Source organism: Erythranthe guttata, chromosome 6 (genome assembly GCF_056151865.1).
Source record: "Erythranthe guttata isolate IM_541 chromosome 6, IM_541, whole genome shotgun sequence".
NCBI lineage: Eukaryota > Viridiplantae > Streptophyta > Magnoliopsida > Lamiales > Phrymaceae > Erythranthe > Erythranthe guttata.
Genome location: NC_142538.1, coordinates 13,472,400 through 13,500,173, shown reverse-complemented (window position 1 = coordinate 13,500,173; position 27,774 = coordinate 13,472,400). Strand labels below are relative to the sequence as shown.

The 27,774-nt window shown below is 34.9% G+C and overlaps 2 protein-coding genes across 2 annotated transcripts; one reads left to right on the top strand and one right to left on the bottom strand.

The window, feature by feature from the left end:
* Positions 1-202: 202 nt before the first annotated feature.
* LOC105962658 (uncharacterized) lies at positions 203-846 on the bottom strand. Its single transcript, XM_012986971.1, has 2 exons — positions 791-846; positions 203-701 (listed from the first exon to the last, which is right to left on the bottom strand). Exons 1-2 carry the CDS (start codon positions 844-846, stop codon positions 203-205), a joined length of 555 nt encoding a protein of 184 aa, XP_012842425.1.
* A 2,047-nt stretch (positions 847-2,893) lies between these two features.
* Positions 2,894-7,810, top strand: PGGT-I (Prenyltransferase family protein). Its single transcript, XM_012987064.2, has 11 exons — positions 2,894-3,218; positions 4,091-4,166; positions 4,272-4,330; positions 4,441-4,580; positions 4,833-4,888; positions 4,963-5,039; positions 5,190-5,235; positions 5,483-5,607; positions 7,086-7,153; positions 7,242-7,329; positions 7,437-7,810. Exons 1-11 carry the CDS (start codon positions 3,027-3,029, stop codon positions 7,602-7,604), a joined length of 1,095 nt encoding a protein of 364 aa, XP_012842518.2. The 5' UTR covers positions 2,894-3,026; the 3' UTR covers positions 7,605-7,810.
* The last annotated feature ends 19,964 nt before the right edge of the window (positions 7,811-27,774 follow it).

The following is a 27,774-nucleotide window of genomic DNA, read 5'->3' as shown; positions in this document are numbered from 1 at the left end:
CTTGGAGTTTTGCAAAATGTTAGGCTTTAAAGCCTTGTGGTGCAGATATTGTCTTAACAAAAGTAGCCCAAGATGGATATATACCATCCGCTAGATAATAACCCATGGAATAATTATTACCATTGACGATAAAATTGACTGGAGGAGCACGGCCGTTGGTTAGTGCTAAGAAGACATGAAATCTATTAAAATATTTATATCATTAAGTGAGCCTGGCATTCTTAAAAAAACATGCCATATCCAAAGATCCTGAAGCAACTGCCTCTAATACAATAGTCGGTGAACGAGAATGGCCGTGTAAATTCCTTTCCAATTCAGTTGGAAATTTTTTCCACTCCCAATGCATGCAATCAATGCTTCCAAGAATCCCTGGAAATCCACGTTGCTCGTTAGCTTGGAGCAGTCGCGATAGATCTGTTTCGGTTGGTGTTCTTAGATATACTTCACTGAAAAAGACAACTATCGCTTCGACAAAATGACGTAAGCTATAAAGGGAGGTGCTTTGACCTATGCGTATATGATCATCTAGAAGATCAGCTGGAATTCCATAGGCAAGTATTCTGAGTGCAGCTATTACCTTTTGAAGAGATGATAAGCCACGGACCCCGATTGCATCATGTCTTTGCACGAAGTAGGGATCATATGATTCAACTGCATTTAGAATTCGACAGAAAAGAGGCCTCCGCATCCGAAATCTTCTTCTGAATTGATCATCAGAATATGTTGGATTATCAGAAAAATAATCCTGATAAACCCTTTTGTGCCCTCCAGCCCTGTTACGATTAATTACCCTTCGGCCCGGAACAGAACCACGACGACGCGTATTTCGCCTTTCGGCTTCCTCATTTTGAGTTGCTATTAAAAGCAATTCAAGATCGTCATCAGACTCAGAAGTTAAAGAAAGTGTTTAGCAACTCAAGATTTTGATACATGGTGAAATGATGAGACGAAAATTTCAAAATAGAGAACAAATGTTATAATATGAAGAAGTTATTGAAGTGTTGAAAACTGCATCCTATGAACCCTCCTAAATAGATGTTTGAGGATGAAGATAAGATGTACGATATGGACACAAAATCTCATCAAAAATTTTAACGTCCTCTAAAAAATCGACATGTGTCCCAAATCTTATCGCCTAAAATATAATAGTAATTTTGACGTCCTCTCGAAAATTGACAAGTGTTCCCGAAAATCTTATCGGATAAAATGTGATAGTTGAAATATGTAGAATAATTCTTGAATCGACACCACGGCAAGAAAAAGATAAGAGGTGTGACGTGACATAAATTAATATTTTCGTATTATTAAATTTATTTTATTTTTATTTCATTTAAATTTAAATTTAAATATATTTTTTGATTTATTTACTTCTAACAAAATATAGTTAGTTTTCATTTAGATTTTATTAAAATAGATTAAATTAAATTAAATTTAAAAATGAGGCCCCAATTTGATGTTTGCTATTGGAGTGAAAATCTTTTTATGAAGCCCCAAAACACTGTAGAAAGCCCCAAATGAGTGTTTGAGATCTTCAATTTGGGGTCGGAGTTGCCCTTAGTATATACACTCTCTCTTCTCCAATTTCTCGCTCCTCATTAATAATTCCACCCTCTCCCTATTTTTTTACCTTATAATAATAATAATAATAATAACTACCACCATCATCATCATTCATCATCACCACAACCAGTGGCGGAGCCACCCTTTGGCAAGGGTGGGCTCCAGCCCACTCTCATTATTTAAAAATTTATACTATATATTACATCTATATATAATTAGCCCCCCAAATAGTTTAATTTAGCCCACCCAAGTAATTTAGTTTAGCTTATCTATCAAAAAATTTATGTTATATTAGTTGAAGTTTATAATTTGTGGTTATTTTATGCTATTTTATGTTAATGAATATAAAAAAAATCGGGGGCGCTGCCCCCGAACCCCCGTCAATGTTAAGCTCACCCACCCAAGTAATTTAGTATAGCTTTTATGAGTTTAAGTTTATAAATTTGTACTTATTTTGTGCTATATTTTTATGTGAATGAATCAAAAAAAAAAAATCGGGGGCGCTGCCCCCGAACCCCCGTTAATGTTAAGCCCACCCTGTCTCAAACTCCTGGCTCCGCCACTGACCACAACCAAACATATTCTCATTTTCGTGTAGAAAACACACAACCAAACATATTCTCATTTCACACCTATTAAAACTAAAAAAATTACTTCATCCAAACATATTTTTATTTTCTACACAAAAATCAATGCATCTACTTTTTCCATCAGAAACTATGAAAACTAGAAAATTCATTAAAAACATAACCAAACATCCCCTAAAAATTCTTGAAATTGTATGAGTGGAGATTACAATTTTTATCATTCAATGAGCATCTTGTATTCATATTTAATTAGAGTTGTCATTTAGTTCTACGGTAAATTATAACCACCCCTGAGGTATGGTCAAATTACGAAAACCCCCTCCTGTTTGGGTAATTACAACCACCCCTCAACTACAAATCTTCTTACACGTCCACCCCTGTAGTTTTAAATTTACTGGATCTTTTAGATTATATGGAATATTCTCAATTATTGACCCGTTTTATTCCATTCGAGCTTCACATTTTGAAGCTAGATGATCATAAGATGTGTTTTTTTGCAGGTATATATTAGATTGTGATGCATCAGATACCGTATTTTTGCACAAAACAAGTACAAACTAGAGAACATTCCATGAAATCTAGATGATTATGTTGAATTTGACACCATAAGAGTGGAGACATAAGAAGATTCATAGTTGAGTAAATAGATATAATTATCCAAACATAAGAATTTTTTTTTCGTAATTTGACCATACATAGTAGTGATTGTAATTTACACTTTAGTTCTAATATGAGTTAGACAAAGTGTTGGGAAGTGCTTACTTCAAAGTCAAATGAAATGACCCAAATTTAAAAGAAAAAGAGAATAATTGCTATTAACATTTGTACGCAACAAAAGAAATCTTGGATCGACAAACGAACTCTCGGGGTTGAGTGAGTATGGAGGAGGAAGATCCAGCAGTAAATTGGGATTCTTCGGATAAAGAATCATTCGATAGAGATCGGCACATACTGTATCTACAGATGATGTATCAACTCCTTCCATCTCCGTATCAATCCCAAGAAATCAACCGCCTCACTCTCGCCTACTTCGTTATCTCCGGCCTCGACATTCTCCGCGCACTCGATCGTGTATCTATCTCCATCTCTCTCCTCAATTTTAATTTTATTTTATTTTTTGCAGTTTGTTTTATTACTGTACGATTTTTATTGCCTTAATTCAGTCGAAGGTTTTAGTTTTGCTTTCATGACACCGTTTTAAAACCCAGACCTTAATTCTCGATCTATTAGTTTATATGAAAACTAGGAAACAGTTATAATGCAAGGGTGAACTTCAAACTCGCATAGTATTTAGCAGATTTTAATTGATAATTCAAAAAGGAAATCATGTCAAAATCTGTATAGAGCTCACTGGCTGGGGTTTAATTTAATTGTTATCTAAGTAATTAGCACTAACAAGTGCGCGAGAATCAATCACAAATCGAGAAGCTAATTATAAATATTGGATTTAGCTATAGATAAATCTCTATAATGCATTAGAGATGGGAAATCTCTTAGTCCGTCTTGAATTAACCCAAGTCGAAGAGAAATTTGTTTTCCATTCTGCATTAATCAAGATGCAGGAGTTGGCATTTTTACTTTTACTTTTTAGACAGAAAACACTCGTTTTTTTTTGTCTAGGATTATAAGTGTTGTAAATGGATAGGTGAGTATCGAAACTCGAAAGGGGTTTAGAATTTTGCGGTTTTCTCAAAGCGAGAATGGTTTTGACGAAGTCTTGGCCTAGGTTTTATTCGTTGCATAACATGGGACAGGGAGTTTGAGGTGGCAGAGATTTCAGTGTTGATCGCAGTCAAGATTCAGTTTTTCTACTTCTTATTATATTATATACACCTTTTTGATTGTTTAGGATGCGACAAAATGAGTGGATTTGTAGTTAGTAGATAGTGTTAAGTTAAAGTCTACAGAAGACGACTTCCTTGACTATTTTGTTTTTCCATTAGGTTGACAAAGAATCGGTAATTAACTGGGTCTTATCGCTGCAAGCTCATCCAAAGAACGAGGGCACCCTGGAAAATGGTAAGGTAGTTTGTTTCCTAGAGTTGAATCGTTACTTTCTGTACGGAAGTAAGGTTATAGTTGAGAATTTGAAATTTGTTTACATGAAAATGTATATCTGTACAGGGCAATTTTACGGGTTTCACGGTTCAAGAAGTTCCCAATTCCAGTCAAATGACAGTGGGGTACGAAAGCTGGTTACACATTCATTAAGGAAAAAAAAAGAATGAAATTGTCTTCATTTTCTTTTGTGTTGCATTAGTTGATTATTTTGTTTCGAAATTCATTAATGCAGGCATCAACCCCCAACGGCAGTCACCTCGCAAGCACGTATTGTGCACTGGCTATATTGAAGTCTGTTGGCTATGATTTATCTCTTATTGACGCTGAATTATTATTGAAATCAATGAAAAACCTCCAACAACCTAATGGATGGTACTATTGGTTTTCTCTTCATTCTTAGTTTTATTGTTTTTTTTTTTTTTTCTGTTAGTTGTTATTACTCTGGATTGTGAAGAAATTATTTCTTATGCGGCCTTCCGCTTACCCTTGTTCGTTATTACTATGATTACGGTGATTCCCACTTTATTTTTGTTACGTCGAAAAGGCTGTGCTTTATTAGTTGCACACATTCACATGTTTGTGGCTGAATCGAGTATCTGACTTTTTGCGGCTTGCATGTGACAGTTTTATGCCGATTCATACTGGGGGAGAGACAGATCTCCGCTTTGTGTTTTGCGCAGGTAACAAAATTCGATATAATTAATTTTGAGTATCATTTTTTCGGATGATAGTATTTATGTAGTTGATTTATCAGCGGCAATTTGTTCCATGTTCAAGAACTGGAGTGGCATGGATCGAGAAAAAGCTAAGGAGTATATAATTAGCTGTCAGGTGTTTTAACTTACGACTTATCTTGGCTCATGTTACGTTTTTCCTATTTGATAATATTACCCTTACCTTTATTCTCTATGAGGTCGCGTCCTCCGACCTTAACCAATATTATGTTGCAAAACATGGTATTTGATTTTAGTTTTCTTGCAGTCGTATGATGGTGGTTTTGGACTAATTCCCGGTTCAGAATCTCATGGTGAGTGGATACAGAAGTCCTTATTGTTTTCGATTTATGTAGTCGATTTTCAATGATTTTCAACTCTATTTGCTAGCCAATCCTTTTCTCAATTTTCACTATCGTAGTTGCAAGAAGTAACATTTCAAAGTTTATGATAACCTAGATATTAATCATGGTTATTATACAATCTGCTTTCCATCCATGATTGGTTGCTTCTTGCAGATTTTTGTTACACTTACGGACGGGATTTTATTTAGTGTCACAGGTGGTGCTACTTACTGTGCTGTTGCATCTCTTAAACTGATGGGATTCTTAGACGAAGATGCACTGTCTGAAACTGCTCGCTGTCACTGCATCAATGTGCCATTGCTTCTCGAATGGAGCTTGCAGGTTTATCTTCTCTTAGGCTATTGTTTCACTTCCTTCCTAAAAAGCAAGAAAGAATAAAATTGAGTTCTTTAATTCCATCAAATCGGTGTATTACTTACCGAGAAGCCTTTATTAACTGGTCAAAGCTTGGGCCTCGTAAAGGAGAAATGTTGTTCCTGTAATCAATTTTATCCTCGTCTCTGTAAGTCTAACTTGAGTTTGGTGACCTAGAGTTTATGTCGGTAATTATCTGTCTGCTGCAGAAAAAAATAATTATAAAAGAAATTTTAATTATGCTAGCCAAAGAGTAAGAAGATAAAATATATTCGGAAAACACAATCACAGTCAAAAGTAATCGAGAAACGATGTTTGATGTTCTAAATATTTCCAGGACAACGTGTAAATATCTTCTGTTCTTAATTTGCATTGGCCATGCAAGTAATTTACTTCAAGCCATGAGGAAAGTTCTACCTGGTTTGAATCTTCGTTTGCACAATGAAGTCTTTCTCACAGTTGTAGGCACGCACCGTACGATTCACACTTTGACAAAATACCAAATATTTTATTTTTCACAACTTCAAATTGTAGAAGCAAATGGTTTTGAATCTACGTTTGCGTAGTGTCATCATACCCCGTGGCTAAATATGTGTTAAGATGGCCTATATCTACTGCCAGAGAAAAGAGGGATTTTTTTTTTTGTGATAAATTAGGAAAACCCCTCTGAACTTAGGCTAAATTACGAAAAACACCCCCATCTATCCGTAATTACGAAAATCCCCCGATGTTTGTTTCCGTCTTACATCGACCCCCTTATGGTGTGATTTTTCATGGGATCTTTTTGAGTCAATGGATTATTGCGGAAAAATGCCGATTCTACCCCCTTAAACGTGGCATTTCTTTATGCTATATTTTTTAAAGACAAATATTAACCTCAGAGGGGCCTTTACACGGAATCGTTATTGGTCTTATAAAATAACAACTTCACAACTTTTTAGTATTACCATTACCCCTCTGAGATTAATTTTTGTCTTAAAAAAGTAGCATAAAGAAAATATCACGTATCCTAGGGTAGAATTAGCAATTTTCGCAAAATATTCACCGTAATCTAAAAGATTCCGTGAAAAATCACACCGTAAGGAGGTCAGTGTAAGACAGAAACAAACGTCGGGAGGGTTTTGATAATTATGGGTAGGTGAGGGTGTTTTTTTTGTAATTTATCGTTCAGGGGGGTTTTCGTAATTTACCCGTGTTTTTTTTTCCTTTCCTCTTTTGGTTTTTTGAAATTTTACGAATTGAGGAAGAATTAGGTGATCCTAGAAGGGTAGAGGTTAGACTCCTGGTTTGTCAGCACGCTGACAAACCAGATTGAAATCCTACAATTCTCATTCATTTAATAAATATCTTCCTAATTTACTCTCTGCTCATTTTTAGTTACCACCACTATCTTATATAAGATTGGTCTTTCATCTCACGACGAAACCGACTTGATTGTGTTACAGAAGCAGGCAGTAGATGGTGGTTTCCAAGGCAGATCTAACAAGCCAACCGATACTTGTTACGCCTTTTGGTACGCAATGCAAACAATCGTTATCTAGTTTTATTTTAATTTATGTTACTTATTATGATCACATTGAGATAGCATTTATCGTATGTAGGATCGGAGGAGTTCTAAGGATCCTACGAGCAGATAAATTCATCAATAAGAAAGCATTACGTGAATTCTTGTTAACGTGTCAATCCAAGGTGGTTTAATCTTCTTAATTTTGCGACATTGATTTACATATAATAATACATAACATGTTATCGAAAGTAATTTATTCACATATAATTTGTTTATATTGTTGTGGCAGTATGGTGGTTTCAGTAAATTTCCGAGGTTGCTGCCAGATATTTACCACTCTTATTATGGATTCTGTGCATTCAGTCTGTTGAAGGAACCTGCTCTCAACTCTTTATCCGTTGAACTTGGTTTAACCGATGTTGCTGCTGTTGGTCTTCTATCTTTCGGGTTGTCATAACAAGGAGAATATTTAGTTCAGACATCATTAAACATCTACGTGCACCAAGGTCTCTGTGTGTGTGCGCGCGTGCGTGTGTTGTAAGGCTATTTATAAGATTTTTTTTTTTGTTCGATGATGTTGTTTACCGACTTTATGTTCTTTATACGACACAGTTAGTATTTTGTTATCACATTGATCTTTCATATAGCTGAAGAATTTGCATAGATGACTGGTTTTTCGTGTTTCTAATATATAATATCCCTTATCGAAGAATACAGAAACTAGAGGTTTGGTATAGTTTATAAAAAGATCAATTAACAAAATTACAAATGGGTTGGCTATTTGCAATGCCAAATTTGTAAGAGGAAAGATCACAAATCAATTTTTGGGAACAATAATATTATATGAAAATAGTATGATACTCTTGCTTAAGAAAAAACACAAGTATTTGCAAGATCATGATGACGCAAGAAATATGCTCGGACAAACCCACAAAAAAATATTTCCCTATAACCTTGGTGGAGGGTGACCCTGTCGACGCACAAGAAATATGCTTGGACATTCCCGGGATGAAGAGGTTGGATATAGGAGGAGGAGAAGCAGAGAACGGCTCCGTGTAAATTTCCCGAGAATTCAACATTTGCAATATTTCGACACTTAATGTCGAATTATATATCAACATTTGCGTGGGTCGAAACTTGTCAAAAAATTCACATTCATGTGCTGTGCCGATTGTTCGCCAGAATTTCGCCAATTACAGGTCGGTGTGAGGTGATGACAGAGGACTTCTTTTCCGGCGGTGGTGGAAGACTTCTTTTTCGTCCACAGAGATGGCGACGCAAGCTTGTCGGTGTGTGAGCGGATTCTCAGCAGCAGGCGAGATTCAGATGAGAGTTGAAGAGGAATAGAATATTGGGTGAATTACAAAAAGCCCCATTACAAGGTCACTTAATTAAAAAAAAAAAGGACGTCCTACTTTTTGTTGTAATTCTAACCTTTCTATATCTAGTGCTATAGAGTAGGTGGATCAAATTATACGAAGTGAAACCTGATTCGGAGTTTCAAAGACGACAATGAAATCCTTATGGCGAAAGAAGAGTTGATGAATCCAAAATCTGCTCTCGGACGTTTCTGCGCACTCCCACATAAAATTTTGGCAGCAGCTTCCCAACTCAGAGAGATACAATCTCGCCAAAATAATTGTCCATCATATCAATAATCAAGGATATATTGGAGCCGGAACATGTCTGAAAATTCCAGACAAAAAAACAGTTTCATTTACGAATCCCTCCCGGAGTCTCATGCTTCAATTATAAGATTTGAAATTCTGTAAATTTGATCATCAATTAGATTATATGATTATTTGTATGTTGTTTACTATTTGATTTGAAATCGATTTTGTATGATAATTGGTTTCGAATTCCATGGCATGCTTGTTCGTTTAATTAATTATAATGTGCGAATTCTTGAAGCATTATCATATGATTTAAATAAGTATTTTTATTTAATTTGGAATTAAATCAATATGTATGCTTATTTTTGTGGGAGCCTTAAGGTACATAATTAATTATTATATGCGCGTATATATGTTAATATGTTATCATTTGATAATCACATGAATTATCGAATTATGTGATTTTTTTTTTGTTTCCGCTGCGTATACGTGCATAGATATATAGAGATTACGAGACTATTGATTTTTAAGGATTTTGTTGGGTTTTTTAGTAGAATTTTAATATGTATAAATATGATTTTGAGTTATATGCACTCAGGGTTTTAGTTAAAAATTATTTTAATTTACTACGAACTTGTAGAATAAATTTATTGTTGACAATTGAAGAAAAAATTGTATGAGTAAACAACTTTTATTGCACTAACAAATAAGCAGAATTGAAATTAGGAAGAAGAAAAAAAAACTCAAGTAACCAAGTTTTTAATATATTATATAAGAAAAAAATAGAAAAAGAAGAGTGCTAGTTCAAGTTGCACGTCCTCGAAGAATGTCACAATTGCTTTCATACTACTCTCTGAATTGTAATACGCCACGTTTATTGAAAGTGGAGTACAATTGGGTTCGTTTGTTTGGGATATGAGTGATATACTCATATTTTTTGATAACAAATCGATGGATGTGAGGATGTTTTTATTTGGGTTTTAGAAAAAAAATGAATTTCGATTTTTTTATTCCTTTCTATGATTAGAAATTATAATTGTATCAATGAAACTTGCTTAAGGACAATATAGTAAAATCATACAATTCAGATGTAATAAGCATTGAGTTAACAAACAAACTTAATTGCTCAACATTCAGTGTTCAAACATCTGTTTTAATCTTTCAGATATGTATTCAACATTCAGCATTCAGTGTTTAAATCTATCAAACATAGCTTAAATATGACTACTAAAGAAAAATGCCTATGTATGACCTTGATTTAAATTTATCATATAATTCACAATCGGGATCGGTAAAGGGCTAGTTTTTAGGCTTGTTCTCCTATGATTGTACACGAAATGCAAATGCCATCAATACAAATGAAACTGACTACGTATAACACGATCACATAATTTCGAAGTCATAAAACTGTTGCTAGCATCGAAATTCATGATCTCATTTGGAGTGGGTATTCGTTTGCGGTTAGAAAATTCTTTCGTCTTTATTATTTCTGCTGAGAAGCAAAACATAAGTCTATATGTGACTGCCGGTGTGCTTCCCAACATCCACTACATAAATTAACCCTAGATTCGCCGGCGACAATGATGAAAAACGAACTAGACCTGACTACTGATTTTTGGGCGATGGAGAGAGTATGGAATGGATGGTTTCGGTTTTTGTGTTTACCGCTGCAAGTTTCTCTGCGATATGAATCTAATATTAAACTTAATCGTCATTACTGATTCTGGAACGGTTATACAATGACGGCGAAGAGAGTATGGAGTGGATTCGGGAGACTTGTCTTCGGGAAGAAAGATATTAATGTCGATCTAATTTATTTGAGAGGTATTAATGAGATAAAAAAAAATACTAGGGGTATCACAAATGATGAATTTTACGGGTGGACCTACTGCTATTTCTTAGTGGTTTGAAGGACCTATAACCGATGACTCCATTTATTATTTATTAGTAAGGTATCGTTCGGGTTTTACTGTATGACAATAATGAGAGAAAAATCCACTTAAAATTACATTTACAATCATTGGTTCATAAAAATGGGGAAATTCGAGAAAATTCTTTTAAACTATTTTGATTTGAGGCACGGATACCATCTTTTTTCGACAAAATGAATTTTTTAGTCCTGTAAGTTTACTAGTTGAGAGATTTAATCCTATAAGTTACCAAGTTTGAAATTTTTGGTCGTATGACCTTCTATAACAGGTAATTCAATGGTTGTTTCAATGAGTTGGTATTTAATGTATAAAAATAAATAGATTAAAAATAAAGTTGATGATGTGGCTAATCAATAGGACAATTTTGGAGGGAAATTCCATTTTCAATGTCAAAGACACCAAAACTGGGGGAATTAATATTTTCATTTATATATTTATTTATTTTTTGTGTTAGTTCGCGATAAGAAAACCGCAAGAAACCTCTCGTTCCACTTAATATAATATAACACAAGATATCTTTTTTATTTGATTTCGGAAATAAGCATTTGTTTAGTAACTAATTTTTTAATTACCTTTTCATCGTTTATAATTGATAAAAGTAGATAATTAACTTCATTATTATCTAAAAAAATTCACTTTACAATTTTCTAGTTTGTGATCAAAATGTAAGTAAAAAAAAAAAAGTAATGCTAAAACACAAAAAAAAAAAAAACAAATTTAAGATATTGAAAATAAAATATGTTGCAAAGTTAAACGACATAAGAAGATTTTAAGATATTGAAAATAATATGTTGCAAAACGAATACACATTTACGAATTAACCACAAAATAATAATACAAATATTCAAAGATATATTAAATTAAATGTACCAAAAATCTTTAATTATATAAATTCATTAATTATATTTTTAATAGCAAAGTAAAGCAAAAAAATAAATATATAAATGAAATGCTAATTTTATCCATTTTGATGTCTTTGATGTATTTTCCCTCCAAAATCGCCACATCATCAATTTAATGTTTAATTCATTAAATGCCAACTCATTCAACCAACTAATAAATCATTTGTTATAGCCGGTCATAGGACCAAAAGCCTCAAATTTTATAACTTATAGGATTAAAATTCTGATTTTAAAAATGGTGAACCAAAGTCTCAATCAGTAAATTTACAGGAGTAAAAAACTCATTTTGCCTATTTTTTCTAGTCCCACGCTTTGCCTTTTTACAAAAGTACCACAACAATTTTGCTTGCGAAAAATCCCTCACACTCTCAAAATTGTACATTTTAAAAATGTTGGTCCCACTAATTTGTTTTCCCGACTCAGTTAATCAACTTACATTCCCACTTAATTGGCAAATTGATTCACAACAGTCAATTATAAATTGAGATGCTAACTGATCTAAATCGTCTGACTCAATTGTAAATTATAACTCAACTGATTCAAACTAATCAATTGAAATCAATAAACTAGTTAGCCTACTGATTGAAAATTAGTTGACCAATTGATTAAGAATTAGATAAACATTTTGCAAGAACAAATTGGCAAACCCAGAAAAAAGATTGCACGAGGAACTAAGCTGAAATAAAAATATGGTGTTTTTTTGAGAAGTTCCAAAATTCTGACCAACCATCTTTATTATTATAGGTTTAGGTGTTATGTCTCTTCTGTCAATAAGCTCATCCCTTTGATATGTCTTATAAATAAGAGTGGTGTTATTTCCACCTCCAAAGTATCTCAATTCACCACCAAAGATTATAAAATATCATAAATACCCCTAAAATTTATAATCCACCACCCTTTTTATATTCACTTAATCCTCATGTGTTCTAAGTTATTTCTTTTTTTTTTTTTTTCTTTAATTTTTTTTAAAATTTTGTTTTAACTTTTTGCAATGAAATATTTATTACAAGATATTTAAACTTCCGTATTAGATGACCTACATATTATTTAACTTTTTGTTTACGAAACGAAATTATATTAAGCCAAACTGGCCAATTCTTGAGGAAGTTCAGGACCTTCCATACAAGCACTCTTAATTTATTTCTAAAAAAACGTGAATTCCCGCTCTTTTCGACCTTCAGAATTGTTTTTCTCTAACAAAAGTATTATTCACTTAAGGTGGAGAGGGTGAAATTTCCAGTGAAAATGGTGGGGATGTTTTTATAAATATTTTAATTAGTTTAGTGGTAGATGGTTTATTAATTTGTAAAAAATATAGGTGAAAGATGAAGAAAGAGGTAAAATGGGAAATATATTTAATATGGTGGTGAAATAAGATATTTTGAGGGTGGAAATAGCACGTCTCATAAATAAAGGCAAACTTAATGTATATGACAAAATTACCTCCAACCCTTTAAACCAAATTCGTAATTGTAACCCTAATTAACTTCAATTTCATCATTTTGACAAAAAAAAAAAAAAACAAAATCCAATTTTGACTTTTTCCTTTTCAAACTTTTTTTTTTGCAAATTTTTTTTCATGCGGCTGATTTTCGGCGTTGAATTTTTTTCTTTTTCTTTTTTTCTTTCTTTTCTTGATTTTTCCCCCCGGTTGCAGGCATTGACCGACTGTCAATGCCGATCTATGGCATTGACTTTTTTTTTTGAAAACCTTTTTTTTTTCCCGCACGCCGCTGGTCGGTAGCAGTAATATTACTGTAAACACAACAATATTACTGTCAACCACATTAATATTTTTTTTTTTTTGTTTTTTTATTTTGTTTGATTTGACCGTGATGATAGAAGATATGATGTGACGTCTGCCACATCAAGAAGAGTTAATATAGGACGACGAGTTCAGTTCGGGCGACCAAGACGAGGTCATTATGAGTATTACGAGCGAGAGTTGGTTGATCATTCTGGATCATCTAAGTCCTCTGTTCATTTATCACACTCGAATGAGTAAGAAGAGAGTAGTTCGTCGAGTTCGGAATAATAGTGGAGATCTTCAACAAACCGAGTGGGAGAATCGTTACCAAAACCCAAAAAGGACAAATTCAAATCCGAGCTTCAATTCGAGACGGAAGGACAAGATTACTAAATTTTAAAGTCTCACAGAACTTATGGAACTAAATGTTTTCGGCGTTTGGGTGTCGGTCATGTTGCTTCAGATTGTTTCAATAAGTCATTCATGAATTTCTGATCGGACTGCGAGGAGTTAAAGAGAAAGGGTGATTCTTTATCGTCTGTTGTAATGGAAGATACTCAACAAGCTTTGAGAATGAGAACACCCAAACTGATTTGAGAATTATTGATGCGTTAGTTAAGGAAGAAGTAAATGAGAATGTTGAGATCGAGTTTGATGGGGAAGAAATAGAAGGTTCTGATTCGAGGACGAATTCTTTTGAAGAGGTGGAGAATTATATGATCCAGCGATGCATCGAAACTAGTGCCGAGCTCACCGGATTGCAAACTCTTTCAATGCAAGACAAAGAAGATGGTGACATAATGCAAAGAAAGAATATTCTGTATTATTTGTGCCATGACGATGAATGAGGTTTTACTAATGAGGGATCTGATGACATCTTCTTCGGAAGGCTAACAATGAATTTGCCAACAATCACAATGGCTGGTCATGAACAAAGACTTATCAATCAATCTTTGACAATTGATTGTGGCGTCTTCGACTTTTCCTGGAAGCATAAAGGCTTGAATCAGACCTTTCAAGAGTCCGTGGTGTGGAATTGGAAGAATAGAAAGAGATTAATTCGTTGTACAAGCCAAATTCCATGCATCTAAGATTCTTGCCGATCTTTGGCAGTTTTAACATTCGAGTTACAACTCACTCATCTGATGTCCAATTAATGTGATTCGAATTTATGGGTTAATCCAACTTAAAGATGTACAATTTTGATTTTTTGATCGGAGAGATATTCAGAATAGAAGATGGCAGAAATCAAGCTAGAAATTTCTGCACGTGCAGAACAAAATGTCGAAGCGAGCCTAGAAGGGTAATAGAGAAGTCGCCTTGATGTTCAAGTTATGTAATTTAGTTATGCACGTTTTTATTTTAGGATTTATTATTTTTTTAATATTGTAGAGTTCTATAAGATTATGATTTACTTATTTATTAGTTTCCCTTATTATAGTTTAGGTAGGAGTTATTTGACTTGTGAAAAGGGAGTATTTTTAGGTTTTATAAATAGGTGGCCTATTTGGCTTATTTTAATAGACGATTTTTAATGAATATTTTGAGATTATTCTCTCCAGTTCTTTAAAAACTGTTCGAACATGTCGGAAGATTCCGTGCATTCACCTCAACTTATCCATCAATCTTTCACAATTGATTGTGGTGTCTACACATATCAAGGTTCTTGTCTCTTTATAGACAACGGGCCGCGTTCACCCCTTTGATACCTTGTTTTTTGCATGTTTCGATCTTGCTTCCGTTTAAGGTATTGCTTCAGATTTTTTGAATAAGTCATCATGAATTGGTGGTCGGACGGACTACGAGGAATTGAAGAGAAAGGGTGATTTTTTTATCGTCAAGCTTTTTGAGAATGAGAACACTCAAACTGATTTGGAAATTATTGATGCGTTAGTTGAGGAAGAAGTTAATGAGACAGTTGAGATACAGTTCGATGGGGAAGAAAAAGAAGGTTCGGATTCGAGGGCGAATCCTTGTGAAGATGTGGAGAATGATATGATCCAGCGATGCATCCAAGCTAGTGCCGAGATAACCGGATTGCAAAATATTTCTACACAAGATGAAGAAAATTATGACATAATGCAAAGAAAGAATATTCTGCATTATTGGTGCAGTGAGGAGGAAGGCGGTTCTACTGATGAGGGATGTGATGACATCTTCTTCGGAGGGCTAACAATGAATTTGTCAGCAATCACATTGGCTGGTCTTGAACAAGGAAGTATCAATCAATCTTTAACAATTGATTGTGGCGTCTTCGACTTGGACTTGAAGCACAAAGGCTTGAATCAGACCTTTGAAGAGTCCGTGGTGTGGGATTGGAAGAAAAGAAAGAGAATAATTTGTTGAACACGCCGAATTCTATGCATCCAAGATTCTCGCCTATCTTTGGCAGTTTTAACATCGGAGTTATAACTCACTCATTTGATGTCCAATAAAGGTGTACAACTTTGATGTATTGATTAGAGAGATATTCGGAGTAGAAGATGGCATAAATGAAGCTTGAAATTTCTGCACGTGCACAACCAAATGTCGACGCGAGTTTAGAAGGGTAATCGAGAAATCAACTTGATGTTCAAGTTATGTAATTTAGTTATGCACATTTTTATTTTAGGATTTATTATGTTTTTATTATTGTAGAGTTCTTTATGGTTGGGATTTGCTTATTTATTAGTTTCCTTATTATAGTTTAGGTACGAGACATTTGACTTGTGAAAAGGGAGTTTAGGTATTATAAATAGGTTGCCGATTAGGCTTATTTTAATGGACAAATTTTAATGAATATTTTCAAATTATTCTCTCTAGTTCTTTAAGAACTCTTCGAACATATCGGAAAATTCCGTGCGTTCTTCCCAACTTATCAATCAATCTTCCACAATTGATTGCGGCGTCTTTACATACCAAGGTTCTTGTCTCTTGACAGACAACGAGTCGTCGTTCCACCTCTTTGATTCCTTGGTTTTTGGATGTTTCTATATTTCTTCCGCGTAAGGTATAGCTTCAGATTGTTTGAATATGTCATCCATGAATTTGTTGTCGGACTACGAGAAATTCTAGAGAAAGGGTGACTTTTTATCGTCAGTTGGAAAGAAAGATACTCGTCAAGATTTTGAAATGAGAACACTCAAACTGATTTGGGAATTATTAATGCGTCAGTTGAGGAAGAAGTAAATGAGATTGTTGAGATCGAGTTCGATGGGGAAGAAAAAGAAGGTTCGGATTCGAGGGCGAATCCTTTTGAAGAGGTGTAGAATGATATGATCGAGCCGAGCGATGCATCGAAGCTAGTGCCGAGCTAACTGGATTGAAAAAATCTTTACTACGCAAGACGAAGAAGATTGTGATATAATGCAAAGAAAGAATATTCTGTATTATTGGTGTTGTGAGGAGGATGGCAGTTCTACTGATGAGGGATGTGATGACATCTTCTTCGAAAGGTATGCATTTGCCAACAATCACATTAGCTGGTCATGAACAAGGAATTATCAATCAATCTTTAACAGGAAGGAAAGAAAAAGAATAATTCGTTGAACAAGCCGAATTCGATGCATCCGAGATTCTCGCCTATCTTTGGCAGTTTAAACATTCGAGTTATAACCCACTCATCTGACATCCAATTAAGGTAATTCAAATTTATTGGGATATCCAACTTAAAGATGTACAACTTTTATGTTTTGATTGGAGAGATATTCGGAGTAGAAGATGGCATAAATCAAGCTTGAAATTTCTGAACGTGCCCACCCAAATGTCGACCCGAGTATAGAAGGGTAATCGGGAAATTGACTTGATGTTCAAGTTATGTAATTTAGTTATGCACGTTTTTATTTTATAATTTATTATGTTTTTATTATTGTAGAGTTCTTTATGGTTATGATTTACTTATTTATTCATTACCGTATTATTGTTTAGGTAAGAGTCCTTTTACCTATGAAAATGGATCGGAGTCTTGTTAGGTTTTATAAATAAGTTGCCGATTTGGCTTATTTTAATGCACGTATTTTAATGAATATTTGGAGATTATTCTCACTATTTCTTTAAGAACTCTTCGAACATTTCGGAGGATTCCGAGCGTTCACCCCGACTTATCAATCAATCTTTCACAATTGATTGCGGCGTTTACACATACCAAGGTCCTAGTCTTTTTATAAACAACGGGTCGTCGTTCCACCCCTTTGATTCCTTTTTTTTGGATGTTTCGATCTTGCTACCGCATAAGGTATTGCTTTTGATTGTTTGAATAAGTCATTCATGAATTTGTGGTCGGACTACGAGGTACTGAAGATAAAGGGCATTTTTTTATCGTCATTTGGAAAGGACGATACTCGTCAAGCTTTTGAGAATGAGAACCCTCAAACTGATTTGGGAATTATTGATGCGTAAGTTGAGGAATAAGTAAATGAGGATGTTGAGATGGATTTCGATGGGGAAGAAAAAGAAGGTTTAGATTCGAGGGCGAATCCTTTTGAAGAGGTGGAGAATGATATGATCCAGCGATGCATCGAAGCCAGTGCCGAGCTACCCTGATTGCAAAATATTTCAACGCAAGTAGAAGAAGATGGTGACATAATGCAAAGAAACAATATTCTGCATTATTGGTGTCGTGAGCACGAAGGCGGTTCTACTGATGACGAATGAGATGACATCTTCTTCGAAGGGCTAAGAATGAATTTGCCAGCAATCCCATTTGCTGGTCCTGAACAAGGACTTATCAATCAATCTTTGAAAATTGATTATGGCGAGCGTCTTCGACTTGGCCTTGAAGCATAAAGGCTTGAATCAGACTTTTTAAGAGTTCGTGGTATGGGATTGGAAGAAAAAAAAAAAGAGAATAATTCGTTCAACACGCCGAATTCCATGAATCCAAGAGATATTCGGAGTAGAAGATGGCAAAAATCAAGCTTGAAGTTTCTGAACGTGCACACCCAAATATCGACCCGAGTATAGAAGGGTAATCGAGAAGTCGACTTAATGTTCAAGGTATGTAATTTAGTTATGCACGGTTTTATTTTAGGATTTATTATATTTTTATTATTGTAGAGTTCTTTATGGTTATGATTTGCTTCTTTATTCATTAACTTATTATAGTTTGGGTAGGAGTCCTTTGACCTATGAAAATGGAGTCTTGTTAGGTTTTAAAAATCGGTTGCCGATATGGCTTATTTTAATGGACGTATTTTAATGAATATTTGGAGATTATTCTCTTTATTTCTTTAAGAACTCTTCGAACATATTGGAGGATTCCGAGCGTTCACCCCGACTTATCAATCAATCTGTCACAATTGATTGCGGCGTCTTCAAATACCAAGTTTCTTATCTCTTTATAGACAATGGTCCTCGTTCCACTTCTTTGATTCCTTGTTTTTTGGATGTTTCGATCTTGCTTCCGCGTAAGGTATTGCTTCAGATTGTTTGAATAAGTCATTCATGAATTTGTGGTCGGACTATGAGGAATTGAAGATAAAGGGGGATTTTTTATCATCAAGTGGAAATAACGATACTCGTCAATATTTTGAGAATGAGAACACTGAAACTGATTTGGGAATTATTGATGCATTAGTTGAGGAAAAAGTAAATGAGATGTTGAGATCGAGTTCGATGGGGAAGAAAAAGAAGGTTTGGATTCGCGAACGAATCCTTTTGAAGAGGTGGAGAATTAAATGATCCAGCGATGCATCGAAGCCAGTGCCGAGCTAACCGGATTGCAAAATCTTTCAATGCAAGACGAAGAAGATGGTGACTTAATGCAAAGAAAGAATATTCCGCATTATTGGTGTCGTGAGCACGAAGGTGGTTCTATTGATGACTAATGTGATGACATCTTCTTCGGAGGCCTAAGAATGAATTTTCCAGCAATCACATTGGCTGGTCATGAACAGGGACTTATCAATAAATCTTTGACAATTGATTGTGGGGTCTTCGAGTTGGACTTGAAGCATAAAGGCTTGAATCAGACCTTTGAAGAGTCCGTGGTGTGGGATTGGAAGAAAAGAAGGAGAATAATTTGTTGAACACGGCGAATTCCATGCATCCGAGGTTCTCGCCTATCTTTCGCAGTTTTCACATTCGAGTTATAACTCACTCATCTGATGTCCAATTAAGGTGATTCAAATTTATGGGGAAATCCAACTTACAGATATACAACTTTTATGTTTTGATCAGAGAGATATTTAGAGAAACTTAAAGATGTACAATATGTTTTGATCGGAGAGATATTCGGAGTAGAAAATAACATAAATCAAGCTTGACATTTCTGAATGTGCACACCCAAATGTTGACCCGATGATAGAATGGTAATCAATAAGTCGACTTGATGTTCAAGTTATGTAATTTAGTTATGCACGTTTTTATTTAAGGATTTATTATGATTTTATTATTGTAGAGTTCTTTATGGTTATGATTTGTTTATTTATTCATTACCTTATTATAGTTTAGGTAGGAGTCCTTTGACCTGTGAAAATGGAGTCTTGTTAGGTTTTATAAATAGGTTGTCGATTTGGCTTATTTTAATGAATAGTTGGAGATTATTCTCTCTATTTCTTTAAGAACTCTTCAACCATATCGGAGGATTCCGAGCGTTTGCCCCGACTTATCAATCAATCTTTCACAATTGATTGCGGCGTCTTCACATACCAAAGTCCTTGTATCTTTATGGACATCGGGTCGCCGTTCCACCGCTTTGATTCCTTGTTTTTCGGATTTTTCTATCTTGCTTCCGCGTAAGGTATTGCTTCAGATGGTTTGAATAAGTCATTCATTAATTTGTGGTGGAACTACGAGGAATTGAAGATATAGGGTGATTTTTTATCGTCAGTTGGAAATGATGATACTCGCAATCCTTTGAGAATGAGAACACTCAAACTGATTTGGGAATTATTGATGCGTTAGTTGAGGAAGAAGTTAATGAGAATGTTGAGATCGAGTTCTATGGGGAAGAAAAAGAAGGTCTGGATTCGAGGGCGAATCCTTTTAAAGAGGTGGAGAATGATATGATCCAGCGATGCATCGAAGCTAGTGCCGGGCTAACCGGATTGCAAAATCTTTCAACGCAAGACGAAGAAGATGGTGACATAATGCAAAGAAAAAATATTCTTCATTATTGGTGCCGTGAGCACAGAGGCGGTTCTACGCATGACGAATGTGATGACATCTTCTTCGGAGGGCTAAGAATGAATTTTGCAGCAATCACATTGGTTGGTCATGAACAAGAACTTATAAATCAATCTTTGACAATTTATTGTGGCGTCTTCGACTTGGACTCGAAGCATAAAGTCTTGAATCAGACCTTAGAAGAGTCCGTGGTGTGGGATTGGAAGAAAAGAAGGAGAATAATTCGTTGAACATGCCGAATTCCATGCATCCGAGGTTCTCGCCTATCTTTGGCAGTTTTCACATTCGAGTTATAACTCACTCATTTGATGTCCAATTAAGGTGATTCAAATTTATGGGGAAATCCAACTTACAGATATACAACTTTTATGTTTTGATCAGAGAGATATTTAGAGTAGAAGATGGAAAAAATCAAGCTTGAAGTTTCTGAACGTGCACACCCAAATGTCGACCCAGGTATAGAAGGGTAATCGAGAAGTCGACTTGATGTTCAAGTTATGTTATTTATTTATGCACGTTTTAATTTTATGATTTATTATGTTTTTACTATTGTAGAGTTCTTTATGGTTATGATTTGCTTATTTATTCATTACCTTATTATAGTTTAGGTAGAAGTCCTTTGATCTGTGAACATGCAGTCTTGTTAGGTTTTATAAATAAGTTGCCGATTTGGCTTATTTTAATGGACGTATTATAGTGAATATTTGGAGATTATTCTCTCTATTTCTTTAAGAACTCTTCGAAAATATCGGAGGATTTTGAGCGTTCACCATGACTTATCAATCAATCTGTCACAATTGATTACGGCGTCTTCACATACCAAGGTTCTTGTCTCCTTATAGACAACGGGTCGTCGTTCCACCCATTTGATTATTTGTTTTTTGGATGTTTCGATCTTGCTTCCGCGTACGGTATTGTTTCAGATTGTTTGAATAAGTCATTTATGAATTTGTGGTCGGACTACGACGAATTGAAGATAAAGGGTGATTTTTTATCGTCAGTTGGAAAGGACGATACTCGTCAAGCTTTTGAGATTGAGAACACTCAAACTGATTTGGGAATTATTGATGCGTTAGTTGAGGAAGAAGTAAATGAGAATGTTGAGATTGAGTTCTATGGGGAAGAAAAAGAAGGTTTGGAATCGAGGGCGAATCCTTTTGAAGAGGTGGAGAATGATATGATCCATCCGATGCATTGAAGCTAGTGCCGAGCTTACCGGATTGCACAATCTTTCAACGCAAGACGAAGAAGATGGTGACATAATGCAACGAAATAATATTTTGCATTATTGGTGTTGTGAGCACGAAGGCGGTTCTACTGATGACGAATGTGATGACATCTTCTTCGGATGGCTAAGAATGAATTTGCCAACAATCACATTGGCTGGTCATGAACAAGAACTTAATCAATCTTTGACAATTGATTGTGGCGTCTTCGACTTGGCCTTGAAGCATAAAGGCTTGAATCAGACCTTTGAAGAGTCCGCGGTGTGGGATTGGAAGCCGAATTCCATGCATCCGAGGTTATCGCCTCTCTTTGACAGTTTTCACATTCGAGTTATAACTCATTCATCTGATGTCCAATTAAGGTGATTCAAATTTCTGTGGACATCCAACTTAAAGATGTAGAACTTCTATGTTTTGATCGGAGAGATATTCAGAGTAGACGATTGTAGAAATCAAGCTTGAAATTTCTAAACGTGCACTCCGAAATGTCGATGCGAGTTTAGAAGGGTAATCGAGAAGTCGACTTAATGTTCAAGTTTATTTAGTTATGCACGTTTTTATTTTGGGATTTGTTATGTTTTTATAATTGTAGAGTTCCTTATGGTTAGAATTTTCTTATTTATTAGTTTACTTATTATAGTTTAGGTAGGAGTCCTTTGACTTGTGAAAATGAAGTCTTGTTAGGTTTTATAAATAGGTTGCCGATTTTGCTAATTTTAATGGTCGAATTTTAATGGCTTCTTTAAGAACTCTTCGAACATATCGGAGGATTCGGTGCGTTTACCCCGACTTATCAATCAATCTTTCACAATTGATTGTGGCGTCTTCACATACCAAGGTTCTTGTCTCTTTATAGACAACTGGTCGCGGTTCCACCCCTTTGATTCCTTGTTTGGATGTTTCAATCTTGCTTATGCGTAAGGTATTGCTTCTGATTGTTTGAATAAGTCATTCATGAATTTGTGGTCGGGCTACGAGGAATTGAAGAGAAAGGGTGTTTTTTTATCGTTTGTTGGAAAGGAAGATACTTGTCAACCTTTTGAGACTGAGAACACTAACTTATTTGGAAATTATTGATGCGTTAGTTGAGGAAGAAGTAAATGAGAATGTTGAGATCTATTTCAATGGGGATGAAAAAAAAGGTTCGGATTCGAGGGCGAATCCTTTTGAAGAGGAGGAGAATGATATAATCCAGCGATGCATCGAAGCTTGTGCTGAGCTAACTGGAGGATTGCAAACTCTTTTAACGCAAGATAAGAATGATGGCATAATGCAAAGAAAGAATATTCTGCAATATTGGTGCCCCAAGGATGAAGGCGGTTCTACTAATGAGAGATGTGATTGCCTCTTCTTCGGAGGTCTAACAATGAATTTGCCAGCAATCACATTGTCTACTCATGAACAAGGACTTATATATACTCATTTTGATATTCTTCCGGATTCGAGGACGATTCCTTTTAAAGAGAGGGAGTATGATACGATCCTAACAAGCTCCATGATGAAGAATCGGAAGAAACGAAAACACGTGAATTTAAAGAAGTTATTCTAGTTTTCCATGAAAAATAAATGCTTGAAACAGACCTTTGAATAGTCGTGGTGTGGAATTAGAAGAAAAAAGAGAGAATAATTCGTTGGACAAGCCGTATTCCATGCATCCGAGATTCTTTTCTATATTTGGAAGTTTTACCTTTTGAGTTATAACTCACTCATTTGATGTATAATTAATAGGGGTGAACACGGGCGGGTTCGGGCGGATTTGCACCAAAAAATCAACCCGACCCGCCATAGGCGGGTTGACATATTTGCAAACTGCAACTGCTAATTTATATTCACAAACTGCTCGGGTCGGGTTGATCGGGTGTGGCGGGTGGCGGGCGGGTTGAACAAATGCTCAGTATCAACAAATTAGACAATATTAAGAAACTATCTCATGAAAATCCCTAATGGCTGCCATTCACGTCACAATTTTCTCAATGAATCTTCTTCAGATTCCTTGTGTCTTCATTCTTCACCCATTTCCTCTCTCATTCCTTTTTTTTTTCTTTTCTTAACAAACAATTTAATAGCTTCTTGTCGGATTTACCACCACTCCACACTCAACGATTAGGTCGTTGTCAACAATTGGGTCGGCATCAACATCGAATTGCTGGGAGAGAAACAAAATGCTTGTGGAATTATGTTTTAATTTAATGCCGGTCGAAATAGGGAAAGAAGAGAAAGAAACTATGCGAAAAGAGCTTCAAGTAAAGAGGAGCGGCTGAATTGCAAAACCTACTGACCTAGTTTTACTTATATATATATATATATATATATATATATATATATATATATATATATATATATATATATATATATATATATATATATATATATATATATATATATATATATATATATATATATACACCGGGCGGGTCGGGTGGGTTGCGGGTTTTAATTGTGAAACCCGCCAACCGACCCATTCTAATCGGGTTTCCACATTACTAAACTGCCCATGAATATTTTATATCTAAAATCGGCGCGTTTCGGGCGGGTCGGCTCCGGTCAGGCGGGTCAAGCGGGTGGAGCGGGTTTATGTTCACCCCTAATAATTAAGGTGATTCAAATTTATGGGAAAATCTAACTTAAAGATGTGCAACTTTGATGTTTTGATCGGAGTTATATTTGGAGTGGAAGATGACTGAAATCGAGCTTCAAATTTCTGCACGTGCACAACCTAATGTCTACGCGAGTTTAGAAGAGTAATCGAGAAGTCGACTTGATGTTTGATACGAACCCCGTAGAACTTATTACCGGACCCAATAATCTTATGCGGGAGCAAGAACGGAATGTCCAAACCAAAATTCGATTGGCGGAATTCAGAATATTGACCCCATAGCTATAGAAAGATAAAAACCAATATTATCAAGGTGGAAGTATTGACCCCGTGATTATAATGAATCATAAACCAATACTATATTGCTAAGAATAATTTACAAGAATCCACTCGCAAAATATCCCGAAGAGTTGTTGACGAACAACAAAGGAGAATTTTAATATCTCAAAATAATGCTTAAAAATGTCCAAAATGTAATGACCCTAAAACAACCTATTTATATGTCTCAAAGAGACCTAATCTAGCAAGGAAAATATCCTAACTTATCTATAATAAGTAAATAACCAAATAAACTCAGTCTAGTCCAGATCGGACTCTAAATCGCAAGGAATAACTGTCTCAAAATTAAATACGAAAATTAATTAATTCTTATTCTCCAAGTCACGTCTTATCGATTGGATGACTAAACGGGTTCAAGTCTTTGAGCTCGGTTTGCTTCACGATCTGCTCCGATAATTCACTCACATTAAGTTCAGCAAGGATCAAACTAGGCTTCATTGATTCTTCCCTTCGGAGCTTGTCTTTCACTAAGTTAAGCAAGGCTGCTTCAATCTGCTTGGCTTGAGCTCGTGTAATCGGTCCTCTTGGCACATGCAACTCGTCTGAAACATCAACTCTTTCATCTAACTCGGCACTAGCTCGTGTACTTGGCTGGTTCGTATCAATGTTCAAGTTATGTAATTTCGTTATGCACGTTTTTATTTTAGGTTTTATTATGTTTTTGTTATTGTAGAGTTATTTATAGTTAAGATTTCCTTATTTATTAGTTTCTTTATTATAGTTTAGGTAGGAGTCATTTTCCTTGTGAAAAGGGAGTTTTTTTAGGTTTTATAAATAGGTTTGCAATTTGGCTTATTTTAATGGACGAATTTTAATATAATGAATATTTTGAGATTATTCTCTGTAGTTCTTTAAGAACTTTTCGAAAATATCGGAGGATACCATGCGTTGACCCCGACTTATCAATCAATCTTTCACAATTTATTGTGGCGTCTTCACATACCAAGGTTCTTGTCTCTTTATAGACAAGGGGTCGTGGTTCCACCCCTTTGATTCCTTGTTTTTTGGATGTTTCGGTCTTGCTTCCACTTAAGGTATTGGGTCTCATAACAAGATCTACAGGGTTCGTATCAGTTGGTAACCAGAGCCAATATCCAAAATAGGTTTCAGCCGAACTGAGCCCTTCATCCCATATTAACTCTTCTTGATGTGGCAGACGTCACACCATATCTTCTATCATCATATACCTCTTTATCACGGATATGTATAACCAGTGTTCACACCATATCAATGGATCTACCTATTTTGGATATTGGCTTTACCGACTGATATGAACCCCGTAGAACTTGTTATGAGATCCAATACCTTACGCGGAACCAAGATCGAAACATCCAAGAAACAAGGAATCAAAGGGGTGGAACCGCGGCCCGCTGTCTATAAAGAGACAAGAACATTGGTATGTAAATACACCAAAATCAATTGTGAAAGATTGATTGATAAGTCGGGATGAACACACGGAATTCTCTGATATGTTCGAAGAGTTCTTAAAGAACTAGAGAGAATAGTATCAAAATATTCAATAAAATTCGTCAATTAAAATAAGCCAAATCGACAACCAATTTACAAAACCTAAAAAGACTCTCTATTTACAATGAAAATGACTCCTACCTAAACTACAGTTAGGAAACTAATAAATAAGCAAATTCTAACCATAAATAGCTCTACAATAATAAAAACACAAAACTAAATCAAATAACTTTAACAAAAAGTCGACTTCCCGATCACCCTTCTAAACTCGTGTATACATTTAGATTTGCAAGTGCAGAGACTTCAAGTTCAATTTCTGCTATCTTCCACCCCGATCAAAACATAAAAGTTGTACATATTTAAGTTGGCTTTCCCCGTCAATTTGAATCACCTTAATTGGACATCAGATGAGAGAGTTATAACTCGAATGGTAAAACTGCCAAAGATAGGCGAGAATCTCGGATGCATGAAATTAGGCTTTTCCAACGACTTATTCTCTTTCTTTTCTTCCAATCACACCACGAACTCTTCAAATGTCTGATTCAAGCCTTTATGCTTCAAGAACAACTCGAATAACTTATTTAAATTCACGCGCTTTCGTTCCTTCCAATTCTTCGTCTTGGAGCTTGTTAGGATCGTATCAATAATAATATTATTGCATTACACAATAATTATTATGTGACATAGTGATTTTGTTGTGTTAATATTGTTGTGCTAGATAGTAAAATAGCATATAGTAATATGACTGTGTTAAATAGTATGTTAATATGCTGTCAACCACAGTAATATTCCTGTTTTTTACGGGGGCCAAAAAAAAAATTCGAATATTGAACAAAATAATCGAATATAAAAAAACTATCTCATTAAATGTGCCATTTATCTTTTGTTCTGGAAGGGCATGCGAAAAATGAAAAGTCCAAGAAAAAGGTTTGTTTGGAGGAAATGATATGATAGTGTTCAAGTTGCGGGGCACTTTCGGTTAGCAGCACGCACCACACTGAGTCACGAGAAAGTATCCAACCTGTTTTTTCCCATAACGCCAAAATTCACTTCAAATTCTGTCCCTCAACTCTCCACTAATTAATAATATATCCTTTTCTTTTTCTTTTGTGCAATGTTGCTACGTGTCCACTATTCTTTATAACAAGTCAGAACTTCCATTAATTAAGTTTATCAATTTTTGAATTTATTTATGATAACAAATTTGAAATGATGGGAAATTACATTTAGTTAAGTAAAAATTAAAAATTTTGCCATGTAAAAGAAGAAAAATAAAATTAAAGCCGATAATTGTTTTGTTTGTAGAACCTGCACTGTTGAAATACCCTACGTAGTTTTAGGCCTCGTTAGTTTGCTACTATTATGTTAGATTAACTAAATAGTAGGATTAAGTAAGATGTTTGGTTGGTAGGATTTAACATTACTCAAGCCCGTTATTAAAGTTGAAACCCGCAATTAAATGCTACTACGTCATGAAATCAGTAACACCCCTCCCCTGCGATTAATTTTGTAGGAGGGATGACTAAAATGGAAAATTACTAATTTATCCTTAAACTAATAATTTAATTTTGTTAAATAAAAGACTTTATAGACAATTTACATAAAATAACATAATTTAACAAATTTATTACAACGTTTAATATAAAGAACCAATCATATTATTAACTAATTAATTAATCCAATAGAGAATTAATCCAATCTA